Consider the following 16,629-nt stretch of genomic DNA (forward strand, 5'->3'; position numbering starts at 1 on the left):
CTGCAGCACATCTTCACTTAATTGGCTAAAGCGTCTGTCCGTTACCTTTCCCATGATCCCACGGGGTAAATGGAAAAAATTGTCCTAAACTCAGCTTTTTTATTGGCTCGGGCCAGGGCACGTGACACGTCCGTGGGCCAGTCCCATTTATGATTGGCTCTTCTGTCCGTCAGTCACACCACCGGAAGTCCATTCTAAGGCCCTCGTTCTGCCCGCTTTCAACAGAGAGGGTTTTCGTTGGTCGGGAGAGTTCCAGTTCGCGGCCTGAGCCCGCCCCCGCTCGTTGCCTTGGTAGCCGGCCCGGTCCGGCCCGCCCGCTCGCCCGCTGACAGCGAGGCGTAGGGAAGAGGGAAGCGGGTCCGTTGGTCTGTCGGGAACGAGGCTTGGGCGGCCAGGCCCGCGCCGAGCCGTTGCCATGGCAGCCGCCGCCGGGGGCGCGGACGACGAGTCGCGCTCGGGCCGTTCGAGCTCCGAGGGCGAGTGCGCCGTGGCGCCGGAGCCGCTGACAGGCCCCGAGGGCCTCTTCTCCTTCGCCGACTTCGGATCCGCGCTGGGCGGCGGCGCGGGCCCCCAGGGCCGGGCGTCCGGCGGGGCCCAGTCCCCGCTGCGTTACCTCCATGTCCTGTGGCAGCAGGACGAGGAGCCCCGCGACCAGCTGCGCTGTAAGATGCCCGCCGGCCGGCTGAGGCGCGCCGCCAGGCTCCACCGCCGGCTCGGGCCCACCGGCAAGGAGGTGCACGGTGAGGAGCCCCGACCCCGCCAGCCGCTCCGGACCGGGCGCGCTGGGGGCCGCAGTGCCGGTCACTGAGCATAATGTCGGTCTGTGGCTTGTGAGACGTCGTCGGGCCGTTGGTGCTTGCTAAGTGTTCTGCGGCTGCTGTCAGGGCCCGTGAAATTGGAAAAGGAAGGAAAAGTTCTTCCTGCTCAGAGCCGGTCCCCAGGGCTCGTCACACTCGGTCATTCCCGGTGGAAACCTCATGACTGCAGGCGTTTACCAGTGGGAGTGGACGGTCCGCCCTGGTCAGAGAGAGGAGCCAGAGCCGGAGCCGGCCCTGCCCACCTGCCCAAGCGCCGCCCGCGCCGGCCTCCTGGACGCCTTTAGGCCTCCGGGAAGCCATTGAACCACTCAGCCTCAGTTTTCTCATCTGTAAAGTGGGTGCGGCCATGGCTTTACAGGGGTGTCGGGGGAATTGCGGTAACGGTGAATAGAGAGTATCTGGCCGTTGTTGGGTGGTGTGTGACCCCCTACACCGCACTGAGACCCATTTCACTGACGAGGGCACTGAGGCCCAGAGAGGTGGCCTTGCTGCACGTGAGTGCAGTGCGGGTCCTAGAACCCGGGTCTGCCAGGCACCTGCTGCTATGTCTGCCAACGTGTCTGGCGATTTATGGAGGGTTCAGCCACCAAATCCCTGCAAGTGGACCTCTAAAGGTCCTTTCTAGAATCTTTGAAAATGCTGCATGAAGCATAAAGTGCCGCGTAAGTGTAAGGAGTTACGTTTTTGCCCATTTCCCTGATAAGGAAGGCCTTGCTTTCTACCGGCCCTTGAGAGAGGTGGTGTCATTATGGGAGAACAAAGGTTCTGCTTGGGAATCGCCAGATTTAAGTATCCTTTGGAGAGTGGCCTGTTTTGCAGGAGAATGTTAGCTTGTCTGTGTAACCAACACAGAAAGTGTCCGTGTAAATTATCTTGCTGTCTCTGCCCCAACTCGGAACGGTCAGGACAGTGTTGTCTCTTTCAGAGGTCAGGCCGAAGACCAGGCAGGCCAGCCAACATGCGCAGGCCACCCAGCGAGTGGCAGAGTCAAGGTCTGGACTCAGGGAGTTGGGGCTGCACTGCAGTTCGGGGTCCGCCCCGTCCCCAGGGCGGTGTCCCGTGGCCTGGCAGCTCCCAGGAGCAGCTCCCGTGGCTGAGGGGCGGGTAACGTGAGGCAGTCTGCTCTCCCCTTCGTCTTGTCTGTTGTTCGGGGGTTTTCGGTTTGGGTTTGAACTGGTCCTCTCTCCCCTCACAGCTCTGAAGAGGCTGAGGGACTCGGCCAACGCCAATGACGTGGAAACAGGTGAGTGTGCAGAGCGCACCTGGGAGGTGCTTGCGCCCAGGCTGCAGGCACCCCTGGGCCCGCTGGCTGTGTGCACTGAGCCGGGGCGGCAGGAGGGCGCATCTGGCCGAGCAGCTCACCTGCACCACTGCTCCCTGCCACCCCCAACTTCCTGAGCTCTTAGGCACCCTGCGGGCACCCTGCTTTCATATTCCTGGGACCCAGCCTAGCTCAGCAGAGTAGGAGCTTTCTGGAACTTTGATCAGTGGGGCGAACACTCAGCTTTCACTGCCGGAAGAGCCACCATTTGCACAGACATCCGCTCCAGCCGCTTGCTGAGGCTTGTGGACATTGGCTGGTGCTTCTGAAGCTTGTTTAGTGGAGACCCCGCCTGAAGAGCTGGGTGCGCCCTGGAGTGCGCTCCTCTGGTTTTTGCTTTCGTGTTCCAGCATTCGCTGGCTGGCAGGAACAACAAGTCATAAGAAAAAACATTTTATCTGTGGCTTAATTCTTCCTGTGATGCAGATAGCAATGGCGTTTTGGTTTTCTATGGCCGTTGCAAATGACCACAAACCCAGTGTGGAAACAGCACACACAGTCCCCTGTTTCGGGCCCGAAGTCACGCAGCTCTCAGCAGACTACAATCGGGGTGTGACCAGGCTGCCCTCCTTCCCCGGCCAGCCCCTCTGGAGGCTGCCCTCTGCCTTTCCCAGCTTCTGGCGGCCGCAAGCATTCCTCGGCTTGTAGTTCTGGTCCCTGTCCCCTGAGTCAGCTGTCCTCAGAGTCCGTGCGCCCACCCAGTGGTGCTAGCAGCAGGGACTCGGGCTCTCTGATGGAGTACGCCGCGTCCGCCCCACAGGGTAATCTCCCCTCTCCCTTCCCCGCGTCTGCACTGTCGCCGTGTGAGTTACATCAGTCCCAGGCCACGGGGTGTAGACGCGGGCCTGCTGTGCCAGTCTCAGGTGGACACCTGTTTGCATGGTGGGTGTGGTGCCGGCGTGATCGTAGGCGCCCGTGGGAGAGCGCGGCGAGCACGCGCCTTGAACTGATGTCCCGTTCCATGGGGCGAGGTGAGCGGCCTGGAGGGCGGCCTGGAGACTGGGCGGGGGGGTGCTTTTCAGTCCTCTGCACTTTGATCTCGTTCCATGAGCTTCAGTCTCTTGAATACGTGGGCAGCAACCGCGATTGCTTTTCTAGGAAAAAGAATCCGCTTTTTCGTTAACATCCCGTGTGTGGGCCTGGAGACACTAAAGTACGCTCCCCTTCCACAGAAGGTCAGGCTCACCTTGGATGAGGTGCTCAGGCATGCTTCCGTTTTCGGGTGGCGTTGCTGTCATTTTCCTAGAGCTGGTCTAGCCTCTGACACCCTCTCCGCGGCCAAGCGGCCCCTGCAGGCCTGGGGAGACCGCCTCTGGCTGACTTCCTCGCTCCCCTTCTTTCCTGACAGGCACCTTGTTTTCTTTCTCTGCATGTGTTTTGGGTTTTGTAAAATTTAGCAGATGAAGTGAACGAAAAATTTATACCCTGCCTTGTGAAGTGGTTTTTCCATGAATTCACAATCATTTAAGATGTTTAGGGCCCCAGCCCGTTAAAGCACAGCATTCCGAGGCTGTCTCCAGCCACTGCAGCCTGAGCTTGACCCCCGGCCCTGGGGTGATCCACATGGAGTCGCAGACCCCCCTCGGCAGTGTGCTTCATCCATCTGCCTGTTCTGCTCCCCCCATCTCTGGTGCATCCTCTCACCCCCCGCACCTCTGGCCTGTACCCCCGTCCTGTATACATACATACATAAAGCTCTTAAAAAAAAAAAAGATCTTTTACATTATAATCCCTGTAACATTTTAGGGATTAGAGAAACACGAAGGGAAGACGGTTTTCATGACGACAAGGAACTACTCTCTGTTTTTACTCCAGTCCTTTTCCCCAGACACAGAACTTTTCCTTATGGGCTTTCTTTATGCGTCCAATCTGCGTTTTTTTTATTTATCAGACGTTTTTCGTAATCTTTGTAACCATTTGTTCGTTTCAAAATGGAGACATCATTTCCCCCATTGATAGAATGAATTCACCACTGTATGATTGTTTAAAAGCTTATAGAGTAAAAAGCAAAAATCACTTTCCACTTTCTACGTCCGTTCCCCAATTTGACCGCCATTTAACGGAGGTACTCAGTGTGTCCATTAGAGGGGACAGAGCGAGCCTGTTATAGGCCGTCATGGATTTGGACATTAGTTTTCCATTTTCCAAATAATTTCCTACACGTGGCATTGTTACACCAAAGGGCAGGTGGATTGTGATGGCTCCTGATAGATGTGCTAAAGTGATGTCCGAGAGGACGGGCCGCACTTTCGGCTTTAGCCCCTCGTGACTGCCCTTGAGCCCTGAGAGGACCCGCGTGCGGGACACTCTGCTGACACCACGGTTACCAAGGGGAAGCCAAACCCCGCCAAGGCAGAGGACTAAGAACAAATAGCGTTTCCAGAACCATCCCTCTTGAAAAGCTGAAGTCACGTGTTGGGTGGGAGAGGTGTAAGTTCTGGAGCCAGGAGGACTGGGCGGCCCTCTCACTCTGCTTCCCAGTAGCTGGGCGAGCAGATCTCAGGCACTCCGTACGCGCTCTCTGGTCTGCGGGATGGTCAGGAAGCGGGGGCGGCGGGGGCCAGGGCGGCGGGGGCCATGGCGGCGGTCCGCCCCTGCACTGGCGGTGCTCTGCGCAGTAGCAGTTCTGTGGAAGTAGCGTGGAGTGTTCGCGTCGGAGCGGCAGGCAGACGGGACACGCGGCGAGCTGAGGTGGGGGCTGGGAGAGTCTGGGGGCTGGAGCCCTGCAGTGGCGCGACTCAGAGGGCCTGGCCCCGAGCGACGTTTGGCAGCCGCTTCCGCGTCCTGGGCGGACTGGCGCCTGCCGTCCACAGCGCTTCCCGCTCGGAGGCCCGCCTTTGCGAGAAGCAGCCCCCGCCCACATGCGTGTCAGAGCGCTCAGGAGACTGGCAGGGCAGGGACTGCCCATCTGCTGGTGAGCTGGGCCTGCATCCGTGCGCCCAGCCCAGCTCTCCCCACTGCACCGGGCCACCGGCGGTGCCAGCTTCTCTTGGTTGCTGAGCTCAGCCTGGGACTTGGTCCGTGTCGCTCTGCCCACTTGGAGGGGCTGCCCCGGGAGCACAGTCAGGGGAGCCTGATGGCTGGGCACTCGTGTCCGTCTGGAGTGAAGTGTGTCCGCTCTCAGTAGTGGGAGGGTGGGCGCTGACTCTCGAATTCCCGACCCGGAGGGCTAAGAACCTTCTGTGGCATTCTCGCCCTGGACACCCAGTTTGAGCCCCCCGAGTCCATGCCCCTCAGCTGTGCCCGCGGGTGGCCCCCGTGCCGGCACCCGGGAGGAGCTCAGTCTCTGCATCACTGACGCTTGCCGGGGAGCCCCCAGCACCCCCTCACCCCGCCCCAGGACAGCGCGCTCACGCTGCCGCTCCCCCGCCCTCTGTCTCGGTGGTGCCAGTGCAGCAGCTGCTGGAAGACGGCGCTGACCCCTGCGCGGCGGACGACAAGGGCCGCACGGCCCTCCACTTCGCCTCCTGCAACGGCAACGGCCAGATCGGTGAGTCGGGGCGGAGGGCGGAGGGGGCTCTCGGGCGGGCGCTGGGGGTAGCCGGGTGCGGGCATCGGACAAGCCCGCCAGGCGGTGCTTCGCCCTTAATCTTTGGGTCTGGCATTGCCAGGCTGGCAAGAGGGGTCCAGCTGGGGAGAGAGTCAGGCCGATTGTGTGCTCAGGGCTGGTCCTTCAGGGAGCTCGGGTCCCGCTCCGTGGCGCCAGCCCCGACAGCAGGAGCCGTGTTCTCTTCCTGAAGGGCTCTGCGGTGGGGAGCTAACGCGACAGGCCGTCTGTGCGGACGCCGGTGTGGCCGCTGCGAGACCAGGGTCCAGAATATTCCAGCGCCCAGCAGCCGCCTGGCCTCCTCTTTCTCGTCCCCTGCTCCATGGGTTGGCTTGGGCGCTGGTGAATCCCAGCACACGCCGGGCGCGCACGCTCCTCTCGCCCCCAGGGCTCTGCCCTGAGCCAGCCCCGCGTCCGTGCTTTGCTCCTGCAGTTCCCGGTGGCGTTTCATTGTGATATTCCCCAGTTCACCTATCTGCCAGTCCCCCTCCCCCTGGACCCCCATGTCTTAGAGAGTTTTATGGGCAGGAAATTTTGCAAATGGAACTTTATCGTGAAATTTTCTGGTGTATGCTTGTGCCGTTCAATTTACAGTGGAAACGTGTCCAACATAGGCCACCGTGTATGCGTGTGGCTTGCGGCTTGCCTGTTCTGAGCTTGACTTTTTGTTCCCCAAATGGTATCTTTTGGTGAACACAGGTTCTTAGTCTTCTTTTTTTTTTTAAGATTTATTTATGCACACAGAACTGGGGTACAGGCCAGAGGCACAGGGGCAGTGAGAGGCTTCACCAGAGACAGAGTGGGGCGCAGAACAGGCAGAGCGCCGAAGGACACTGCTGAGGGGAGCCGTGGGGAGACAGGAGAGGTCTGCCGCGCCCTGTGGGTCACCTCTGCGGCGGGGGGTGGAATTTGCACTAAAGTGGCTGCGGCCGGCTTGCAGTGCTGCGTCCTGGCCCGTTGAGCCGCCAGGGAGGGCCTACAGGTCCTTAATCTTAATAAACTTAAGTTTGCTAGTCTCTTCTATGATTAGTATTTTTGTAATCTAGAGAAATCATTGCCCCCTCCAGGGTCATAAAGCCCGTAAACCTGGCTGTTTTGGCTTCACGGCCAGGCCTGCCATCTCTCTCTCTTGAATTAGCTTCTGCATGTGGCGTGGGCTCGGCCTGACTCCCTGTACGTGGTTTGGGCGTCGAATCAGCCTGGGTAACTGAGGCCCCAGCACAGCTCGCCCTGAGGGGCGCAGACGCTCAGGACCCTTCCTGGTTCCCCGTGGCGGCAGCCGTCCCCGGGAGCCCCCCCGCAGCCCCTGCTGCCCGGAGGGCGGTCCTTACCCCGGGGGCAGCGCCGGCAGTCCAGGCCGAGCCCCTCCACGCCTCCCAGCCTGACCCTCCGCAGCCGTGGGGCGCACAAGTGCTTGAGAACCGTGTTTGCTTTCTGTGTCCCGGGCTTTGGATGTGCCCCCTGGTGAGGTGGGGGCGGGGGCTAGGCTGGGTCCCCCGAAGCCTCTGACCGCATCTCTGGGTTTTCGGGTTTGCAGTGCAGCTGCTCCTGGACCATGGGGCCGACCCCAACCAGCGGGACGGGCTGGGAAACACCCCCCTGCACCTGGGTGAGTGCCTGGCGCCACCGAGACCCCTGCTGAAGCGTGGAAGGGCCCCCCGGAGCCTCCCCTGCGGGGTGCAGGCCCCGCCTCCCGGCCTCGGTTTCCCTAGCCGTCCCCGCAGGGAGTTAGAATTGACGGCCGAGCCCTGCACAGTGGCTGCCTCGGGATGCCCCTCGGGAGGCCTCGCAGACGCGGGCACCAGGGCCACGCCACTGCGGTCCTGGACTCTCAGCAACCTGTTCTCCTTCCTCAGCGGCCTGCACCAACCACGTGCCTGTCATCACCACACTGCTCCGGGGAGGTACGTGCTCGCCTCCCCACCTGCCCCGCTCCCCCGCTCCCCACACCCCAGCACTCACCTGGCTGCCCCACAGGGGCCCGTGTAGACGCGCTGGACCGAGCTGGCCGCACGCCCCTGCACCTGGCCAAGTCGAAGCTGAACATCCTGCAGGAAGGCCACTCCCAGTGCCTGCAGGCCGTGCGGCTGGAGGTGAAGCAGGTGAGTGCGCCGCCTTGGCCGTGGCTGTTCGCTGCCTCCAGCCTGCCCCTTGCTCTGTGCCCGCTGGGCGCTGCCCGGTGCCCCTTCCTCCTGGCGAGAGCCTGCAGCACGGCCTACCCTTTCCTCTCAGATCATCCAGATGCTGAGGGAGTACCTGGAGCGCCTGGGGCGGCACGAGCAGCGGGAGCGGCTGGACGACCTCTGCACCCGCCTCCAGATGACGAGCACCAGGGAGCAGGTGAGCAGGGCTGCAGCTTGGCCCCGGGGCTGGTGGGGCCGCAGCCGCCTGCCCCGCTCTGAGGTGGCCAGACCTGAGAGGACGGAGGCGTGGCTGAGGAGTCGCGGCCGCTGTGGAGCTCGCGCCCCTGTCCACGTCCACTGAAGCTCCCCAGTGTCTTCCCTCTGTGGCGTCTGGGCCTCGTGTGTCAGGGTGAGCCCTGGGCCGGTCGGAGCGAAGCCCACGGCCCAGCATCCGGGAGACCCGCGGCCCCGGTGACCAGGTGTTGGGTTTATCCCGCAGGTGGATGAGGTCACCGACCTCCTGGCCAGCTTTACCTCCCTCAGCTTGCAGATGCAGGACATGGAGAAGAGGTAGCAAGAGCAGCTCCCTGCCCTCTGCCCGGCCGCTGCCCTCCCCTGCCCTGGTGCTCTTATTACAATGAAAAAGCCCGCCGCCTGGGGCATGGAGCCCCTTGCCTGGTGAGGCCCTCGGCCCTAGATGCCAAGGGCAGAGACCTCTCGCTGACCTCAGAGCTGCCCCAGCCCCGGCATCTGTCCGCTCAGGGGCCGGGCCACAGCCCCAGCTCTCCTCTGCTCCCGCGGCCCTGCACCTTGGCTCTGGCCGCCGCTCAGCGGGCCTCGCTTGTCCTGTCTGCTCTTTGGCGTCCGCAGTCGGCCCAGACCCTGCTCGGTGTCCCTTCCTGGCTTGTTGCAGGCAGCGGGGTGTGGCTGAGAGCGGCCTGGCCTGGGGGCTGCCCCTCGCCCGCCTTTACACCTAGACTGTGGACGGACTCGCAAGGAGACACTGGGTGTGCTCTGGGTGGAAGGGGCCGGCCGCGGGTCTGAGCCTCAGAAACACGAGGCTGGGAAGGACTCTGCCGAGCCCGGCAGACACACCAACTTGTGAGCGCCAGGAGGCCCAGCACTTCCGCATCTTAGTCGTGACAGGCTGGAGAGTGGCCCTCAAGATGTCCGTGTCCCGTGTCCCGAACCTGTGATGTCGCCTGTGTGGCCAAAGGCGCTCTGCAGAGGCCATTAGATTAAGGCTTTCTGAGGAGGAGCCTCTCCTGGTAACCAGGCGGCCTGAGGAGGAGCCTCTCCTGGTAACCCAGGCGGCCTGAGGCCACAGGGGCCTCCTGAGAGGAGAGCAGGAGACCAGAGGGGGCTGACCACGTGCTGCAGGAAAGGTCGCAAGCCAAGGCAGGCACGTGGCCTCCAGAAGCTGGAAAAGGCCAGGCAATGGAGTCTCCCCAGAAGGCCAGGCAATGGAGTCTCCCCAGAACTCCCAGAAGGAGGTAGTCCTGCTAGTTACCTTGACTCTAATTACCTTGGCTCTAGCCCAGTGAGACCAATTCTAGAATCCTGACCACCTGAACTGTAAGAGAATAAACGTGTGTTGTTTTCAGCTGCTACGTGTCTGCACGTTTGTCGCGGCAGCAGTGGGGGCCACAATCCCCCTGTAGGCCCGGTGGCGGCCGAGGCCCCGCTGGCTGCCCCCGGCAGCCTTCGTCCACAGAGTAGACGCTTCTTTCTGGCCATCAGTTCCAGTCCGCTCAATGCTGCCCCACTTTCCCTGCCACCAAGTTGGAATCCTGACTCCTTTCAACGTTAAGGGGGCTTATTCTCCCAAGTCCTGGCTTGACTGGGTCTGAATTGAACCCATGGAACCCAGCTGGTCCCCAGACCCTAAAGAAAAAAGGAGTCTCTGTGGATGTGAGATTGGGGCCCAGGCCTGCCTCCCGCACCTGGAAAGGGCCTGGCAGTGGCCCAGCGCCTGAGAGCCGGGAGCAGAGGAGGCAGGAGCCCCCCTCGGTGAATGATGCTGTGCCGGGGGCAGCGGAGAGGCGAGGCGCGAGGGGGAGAGGCAGGGAGGGGAGGGGCTGTGGGCGCTCCCTGTCCATGTCACTTCCGCCAAGTGAGCCTGCCTGGGCCTGTCCTCCAGGGCGCTGCTGGGGCCGAAGCTGACCCCAGGTGCTCTGGCCCAGAATGAGCTGGGCAGGGACCTTCTGCAGGGGACTAGCAGGGTGGGAAGGAGTGAAGCTCAGATTGGGCGGGTGTCCCCGGGCCCAGGGCCAGGCCCAGCACTCTGGAGAGAGGTGAGGCAAGGTTCACCGTTCTCAGGCCTAAGGGCTCACCTAGTGGGCCTCCAGGGATGTGTAAACCCCTGAAACTGCGAGGCTCTGTTGGGGGGGGGTGCGTGTTTCTTCCAGAAGTGCCCGTAGCTCTCCGCACAGAGGGTTAGGCACTCTGCCGGCAGGGCTGAGGATAGGAGAGTTGAGGCACCTGCACCTGCTTGGAGGATGGCCCCACAGCGGCTGGCCCCCATCGGCCTCGGCCTGGGCACCCTCCGCCCCCGCGGGGGCCCGTCCACCACTGCAGGGCCTGTGGCCACGAGACTGGGGCTTGGGGCCAGCGAGGGCAGTGACTGACTGCTCCCTAGCCACACAGACAGCGAGCCAGGGGGGTGGCAGGTGACCAGGCTCTGATGTCAGTACCAATTCTCGCACCCTGCCAGTCTGCGTTGCCCCATTTCCAGCCAGGGTTTTTTCTGCAGCCCCAAATCTGTCTGAAGAACCAGATAAAGTCAGCCTAGACACTGGGGTGAGTCAGACGATGCGTATGGGGCCTGGGCTGGCTGGACTGGCCAGGGGCTGGATGGAGAACGGGCAGAGGTTGCCACACTGGGCTTCATCTGTTTGGGGTTCTGGGAGCCGCTGCACCTCATGGGGGAGCAGGGCAGGGACTGAGCGGCAGCAGAAACATGCACATCTGGATTTGGGGAGTGTGGGACCCCTGGAGAGGGCAGGAAAGCTCCAGGCCTTTTCCCCAGATCTTTTTTTTTTTTTAAATATGCACACAAGAACTGGGGTACAGGCCAGTGGTGCGAGGGGTTGAGGATGCACCAGAGACAAGAGTGGGGAGCAGAATAGACAGCTCCACTGAAATCTACTGCTGAGGGGAGCAGGGGGCGGGTCAGGAGAGGTCTGCCGCGCCATGTGGGTCAGCTCCCAGCCAGTGGCTGCAGATAGCTGCACAGTGCTGCCTTTAACCCCCACGGGGAGGGGCCTTTTCCCCAGATCTTGCCCGGGCATCTCTTCCATCTGGCTGTCCCGTGACCTAGTGGGTAAACACGCGGCAGAAGCACACACTGCACTTACGAGGCGGCAGGCGATGTTCTAAGCGAGCATACAGCAGTGAGAAGGGCAAAACCCGTTAGCTACCCACGGCAGGCCGACTTGGAGTCACAGGTTCCCACCACCACCCTGCCAGGTACCCGCCTCGCTGCGCTCTCACAGCCGGGGAAGCGCGGGCTGGCCAAGGGCACCGCCTCCCCCGCTGGCATGCTGCTCCCACCTCGCCAGGAATGAGCCTTCTTGGGGACCCCCACATGCAGGCACGATGTTAGCTGAGCTCCTACTTCATGCCAGCGGGCCCTGTGATCCATGTTTACACTGAAATGTCAGGGAGCCACATAATACACCCACTGTTTTATAGATGCAGAAAACTGGGGCTCAGAAAAGTACCCTGCTGTAGGTCAGCTGGTCAGTCGGGGTTCCAGTCCAGGTCTTACCGCTGCCAGGGTTTCCGAGACACCCGTGCGCCCGGTGCTGCTCCCTGTGACTGGTCCATGCCAGCCCAGTGGCCCGCCTGCCCCGAGCCCAGAAGGATGGGGCAGAGGTGGGGGCCGCACCTCCTCGGCTGGGTGGTGAGATCTTCCACGGAGACGGATCTGGGGCGCGCCCTGGCCCCCTCCCTAGAGCCGGCAGCGGCAGGGGGCAGCCCGAGGTTGCCCCCAGGGACGGCTCGGGCAGCTCAGTTCTGCACATGTGGGAGGCAGGGCCCGACCCAGGATGTGGTTCAAGGTCACAGCTGCTGCACCTCCAGGTGGGAGCCCACACCGCTGGGCTGGCCACGCTGGCCCGCTGGCCTCCGCCACAGCCTACAGGCAGCCCCTCCCGGCCCGCTCTGAGTGGACCTGACAGGTGGGCACCCTCCCCAGTCCCGCCCGTCAGAGCACCCTGGCACGCCCCCTGGCACCTTGTGCCTTAATGCCCCCTCCCCACCCTTCCGCCTGCTCCGAGCCCCCCTCCACAGAGCCTGGCCCACAGGAACCACGCGGCACCGGGCAGACGCCTCCATAAATCAGAGCCTTGTCCTCTTAGACCAGAAACAATTCGCCCTTGCACAGCCTGACCCTCTGGCCTCGTGCCACGTCAGATCCAGCTGGTGGCGCGCAAATGAGTCCAGTGTCAGGGCCAAGGAACTGGTGTCCGCTCATAGGCACCCTCGGTGGTTAATTGCTACTATTTCCCCAGGTACACACCTCAGAGTGGACAGGGACGCTGCCCCTGCCAGCCTCGGCAGGGAGGCTGCACCCACCCGGCCTGGCTATGGTGGGGTGTGCCTCTGCCCACTCAAGTTCCTCCTTCCTCTTCACCAGCCCCTTCCTTTCATTCTCCTCTCTACCGGCCGCGGAGCCAACCTGGACAAGCCTGCGCTAAGGAGTCCAGCCCTTTCAGGCGACCTCGGGGACACGGCCCCAAGGTCAGGGCCCCAAGGTCAGGGCAGGCAGGCGCCACGGATTCACGCCCCCAGCAGCCTCCACACCAAGGCCAACATCCACCCCCCAAAACACCTGCCCTGCCATCCCCACTGTGACCCCCAAAGCCCAAGTCATCTGGGCCTCCCCCCATCTCCCATACTTTCGCCAAGCCCCAGTGACTGAGCCCCTCAGGGCTTGCGCTTCGCCCCATCCTCTTAGGGGCCCCACCTCTCACTTCTCAGTGAGCCTCCACCTGCTCCCCCTCCAGCCCCAGGGAGGCCCCTGCAGCGTCAGCCCCTCAGATCATCCCACTGAAGCCTCCCAGCCCCACCGCCCGCCCTCAGGATAACACGCGGCTTCCCGCAGGACTGAAAGCCCCTTTGCCCGCCCCCCCCCACATACCTCTCACTTGGCGTCCTGCTGCCTCGTCACCCTGTGCCAGGCCCTGGGTGCCCTGCACTGAGCCCCACTCTGGGCAGCCCCTCTCCGCCCGTCCCCGCCCACCTTATTAACTCCCACTAGTCATGGCTGCTGCCCAAATTGGTTAGGGGCCCTCCTCTGGGCCCCACAACTCCCGAGCTTCCCCTACTGGAGCACCCTCACCTCATAGCTGCTCTGGCATGAGTGCTGCTGCGGCAGCCCTCAGAGGTGGGCCCTGCCGGGGTGCGAGGCCTCCAGATCCATTCAAACCTCCCTCCTCAGCAGAGACTCCTCCCCCAGGCCCTCAGGCCGCCAAGGACCAGCCTCAGACCTTGCAGAGAGGCTGGGTCAGGTGCTAGCCTGGGCCCTAAGGGGCAGCAGCTGGCTCATCCGCCCCAGCTCCCTCTGCAGACTCCCGGCCGACCAAAGCAAAGTATTATGCTTTTCCAGGCATTTCATTAGCTCTCCACACTGCCCGGGAGTCTCAGGGCTCAGGCCCAACCCAGCCGCCGGCCATCAATCTTCCTGCCAAGTCCAAGTTGAGAAAGACAATGCCCAGCTCTCCCTCAGCCTCCCTGGTGGTCTCTTCACCCAGCTGCTCTGCACGCCCAGCTTGGTGTCACAGCTCCGTGGGGTCTGGGCTGGACAGCTGCCCCCGGGCCAGCTGGGCTGACACCCGGGCCATGGTGGAGGGTCTGCCCGGGGCTGGACTTTCATGCAAGGCCAACTCTGGCTGGGGTATTTGCTGTGGGTGATCCCGCCCCTCCCGGGGCCCCCACTCTGGCTCGGACACTTGCTGTGGGTGATCCTGTCCCCCCCGGGGTTCGCCACTTCCATCCTGGGTGGAGGCCGTTCCATGGGAGCTGGTGGCTGGGGCAGCCTCGCAGGAGCTAACCCAGAGGTCCCCTCTGCGCTGCAGGGCCTGCCCCCACCCTGCCTGCTTGCCAGATGCCCTCAAAGGCTACTGAAACAACCATCCCTTGTGCCCAGCTAGGAACCCCTCTCTGCTGGGAACTGACCACCGGCTCTAGTCAAGTCACTTTGATTTTTTTTTTTTTTTTGAGTTAGTGGATTTAGGGCCTGGGGTTCTTTCTTTCCCCTGAGTTCCCCTTTCAATGGCATGTGGCGAGTGTTCGAGTGTTTCCACCAGAGACATTAGCTATATTTAAAGAACAGGTTTATTAAAAAGGCACAGAAAAGTATAAGACACTGCTTAGACACAAGTGGGCCAGAAGAGCTGCCCGGAAGAGCTGCCCCTTTGAGGGGCAGTGAGGCTTCACCACCTGCTTCTGCAAGGGAGGGCTCATCTCTGGGAGCTGATTTTGGACAGCTCCGTAGCAGCTCGGCAAGGGAGGGGGAGACGCCATGGAGGCTCCATCGAGCCTTTACCCCCGGGCCTGCGCTCTGTCACCTACAGCAGGACACCTGCCCGGTCTGTGCTTTGTCACCAAGGCCTTGGCGCCTAAGGATCTTGGTTCCTGCAGCTGGGTCAATGGCTGTGCCAATCCCTTCTACCCCCACCTCCTTGCCAGTCAGTCTCGGGGTGCTCCTTGGGTTTTCTGTTCTTTCCTCCATCAATTTCCCCTCTGAGCCGGTGTTTGCTTCTGAAAATGGACTCCTCCCCCTGCCTGCCAGTGTGGGGGCAAGGCCGGGGAGCCAGGGAGGGTGAGCCCCGCTGGGAGACAGGGGCCACGCTGCGCCGGGTGCAGGGAAGCCGGACCACTGCCTTGCTCCCCGGGGCGCACACGCGCTGCTGTGGCCTGGGCACACCCGGGGGAAACACCCCGACCCAGCAACAGGACCTGTGACCCCAGCCCTACGCTGGACCCTCGAGCGAGCAGTTGCTGCCCAGACGGGTCGTGGCCCCCATGAAGGTGACTGGTGGCAGGTGGCAGGCAGTGACAGGACTCAGCAGCTGTCTGCCAGGTAGGGAGGGGCCCTGTGGGGTGCCCAGCAGCCTGGTGGTGTGCCGGGGACACACGGGACCGAAAGGTGTCAGGTCTTCATCCAGAAGCTAATGACCATTATTGGCGTGGGGTGGGGGGAGGAAGTGGGCAGCTCTGAAACCTTCGAGACTGATTTATTGGCTAATTAGTAGGTTTCCACAGCCACAGATCGACCACCCCAGCTGTAGGCAGGGGCAGGGAGGGAGGGAGGGGCACAGGGCAGCCAGGGCTGCTGGAGGCCAGCTGGGGCTGGATGGGCCTTAGTGTTTCTGCAGCCAGCAGCCCCTCCAGCTGGCTGACAGGAGGCCAGACCCGGAGCAGCCCGTCAACAGAGCCATCCCGAGGAAGGGCCTGGGGTTTTGGAGCTGGTGGATTTGGAGCTTGGGGTCCTGGGGTTCACTCTGGGAAAGGTTTCCCCAGTACTCCCCTTTCAGCGGAAGGCAGCGAGTTCCCCAGGGGAGCTTCTCCAGGAGAGAGACGTTAGGTATATTTAAAGGGCAGGTTTATTAGGGAAAAGGACAGAGGAGCAAAGGACTCTCGCACAGGCCCAAGCAGGCAGGGAGAGCTGCCCCAAGGGACAGGTCTGCAGAGAGAGAGGCCTGCAGGGGTCGCAGGCGCCGGCCTTAGGAGAGCGGCCTCCGCTGAGGGAGGTCCACGCAGAGAAGCCCCGGCAGGTGCGGGAGGCTGCTGCCCCGAGGAGAGAGGAGGGAGAGAGGGTGGAGGGATGGAGGGAGGAGGGTGGGCAGGAGGAAGCCTCCCCACCGGGTGCTGAGCCGAGCCTTAGGTTTGCTGTAGATTTCGAATGAATTATGTAGAATCTGAAAGGGGCAGGAGATCCCACAAGGCCTCATCTCCATATCTTTACCTTTCACCTTTGCGGCCATTGAAAGACTCGCCTCCCCTGTCGGCTACCTGCTCAGATCTTCTGCTCCGTGACCTGGGTGTCCGCCTGGGTTTCCACAGCTGGGTCAGTGGCTGCGCCCACCCCTTTTGCCCGCAGCCCCCGTGTGAGTCTATCTGGTGATGCCTCCATTATCTTGGGGCATCTGGTCTGGTGCGGGGGCAGAGGCTGGGGCAGAATCAGGAAGCATGGGGAAACCTCGGGCACCAGGGGCGCTGAGCTCTGGGACCCCAGAAGTGGAGGCGGTTCCAGCAGCGGGTTTAAACCCAACGTTTGCTAAACCACAGCCGTGAGGAAGGGGAGGGGGAGACAAGTCTCAGAACTGCTGATTCTGGCGTCTGCGCCTGGAAAAAGGGGCTGTGTGTGGCAGCAAAGCTGCGCTGCCCCCCGGGGGGACGCGCCCCGCGCAGCCGGCAGTAAATGCTTAAGAAGCCTGGCTGTGTGAGCTGCCGCCCGCAGTGACCCGGGCCGGCCCCGGAACGGAGAAGGGGCTTGGCAAAGGTGGAGGCAGCAGAGCCCAGGAGGTGCCGACAGGGTTGGAGACTGGCACAAGGATCGCCTCCAGCCAGACGGCTGGGGCCCGCCTGGGGCGGCACAGGCGGGGGCACAGGGCGGGGCCCACCATTTACACCGCCCCGCATCCCCGGGGCTGGCCCGCAGCTGCCCCGCGGCTCCTCGGGGCGCTCCGGGCCTCGGCCCCCTCCTCTAGCCCAGGGCTCCGGCCCGCGAAGAGCAAGGACAGAGACACCCAGGCGCGACCAGGCGGCACGTTTATTCCCGAGCCGGGGCAGGCCGGGCTCATCCGGGCTCTC

At 62.6% G+C, this 16,629-nt stretch overlaps 1 protein-coding gene across 3 annotated transcripts; it reads left to right on the plus strand.

Moving 5' to 3' along the window:
- Positions 1-304: 304 nt before the first annotated feature.
- ANKRD54 (ankyrin repeat domain 54) lies at positions 305-9,416 on the plus strand. 3 transcript variants are annotated; one of them, XM_012720630.1, is made up of 9 exons: positions 305-740; positions 2,014-2,061; positions 5,531-5,629; positions 5,880-6,012; positions 7,224-7,295; positions 7,543-7,590; positions 7,664-7,788; positions 7,919-8,026; positions 8,309-8,393. In XM_012720630.1, the coding sequence occupies exons 1-9, from the start codon at positions 416-418 to the stop codon at positions 8,314-8,316; spliced, it is 966 nt and encodes a 321-aa protein (XP_012576084.1). In that variant the 5' UTR covers positions 305-415; the 3' UTR covers positions 8,317-8,393. The 3 variants fall into 3 exon arrangements, with proteins under 3 accessions (XP_012576084.1, XP_004675726.1, XP_012576085.1); XM_004675669.2 differs by lacking the exon at positions 5,880-6,012 and having other exon boundaries at positions 8,309-9,416; XM_012720631.1 differs by lacking the exons at positions 5,531-5,629; positions 5,880-6,012 and having other exon boundaries at positions 8,309-9,416.
- The last annotated feature ends 7,213 nt before the right edge of the window (positions 9,417-16,629 follow it).

Source organism: Condylura cristata, unplaced genomic scaffold (genome assembly GCF_000260355.1).
Source record: "Condylura cristata isolate star-nosed mole 26May11 unplaced genomic scaffold, ConCri1.0 scaffold00004, whole genome shotgun sequence".
Lineage (NCBI taxonomy): Eukaryota > Metazoa > Chordata > Mammalia > Eulipotyphla > Talpidae > Condylura > Condylura cristata.

Bases quoted from the DNA above. Each gene is read 5' to 3' on its own strand.
- ANKRD54 (XM_012720630.1), top strand. From the start codon at position 416: ATGGCAGCCGCCGCCGGGGGCGCGGACGACGAGTCGCGCTCGGGCCGT. The intron at 5,630-5,879 runs GTGAGTCGGGGC...CTCTTCCTGAAG, and splicing joins CAACGGCAACGGCCAGATCG to GGCTCTGCGGTGGGGAGCTA. The intron at 7,789-7,918 runs GTGAGTGCGCCG...CTTTCCTCTCAG, and splicing joins TGCGGCTGGAGGTGAAGCAG to ATCATCCAGATGCTGAGGGA.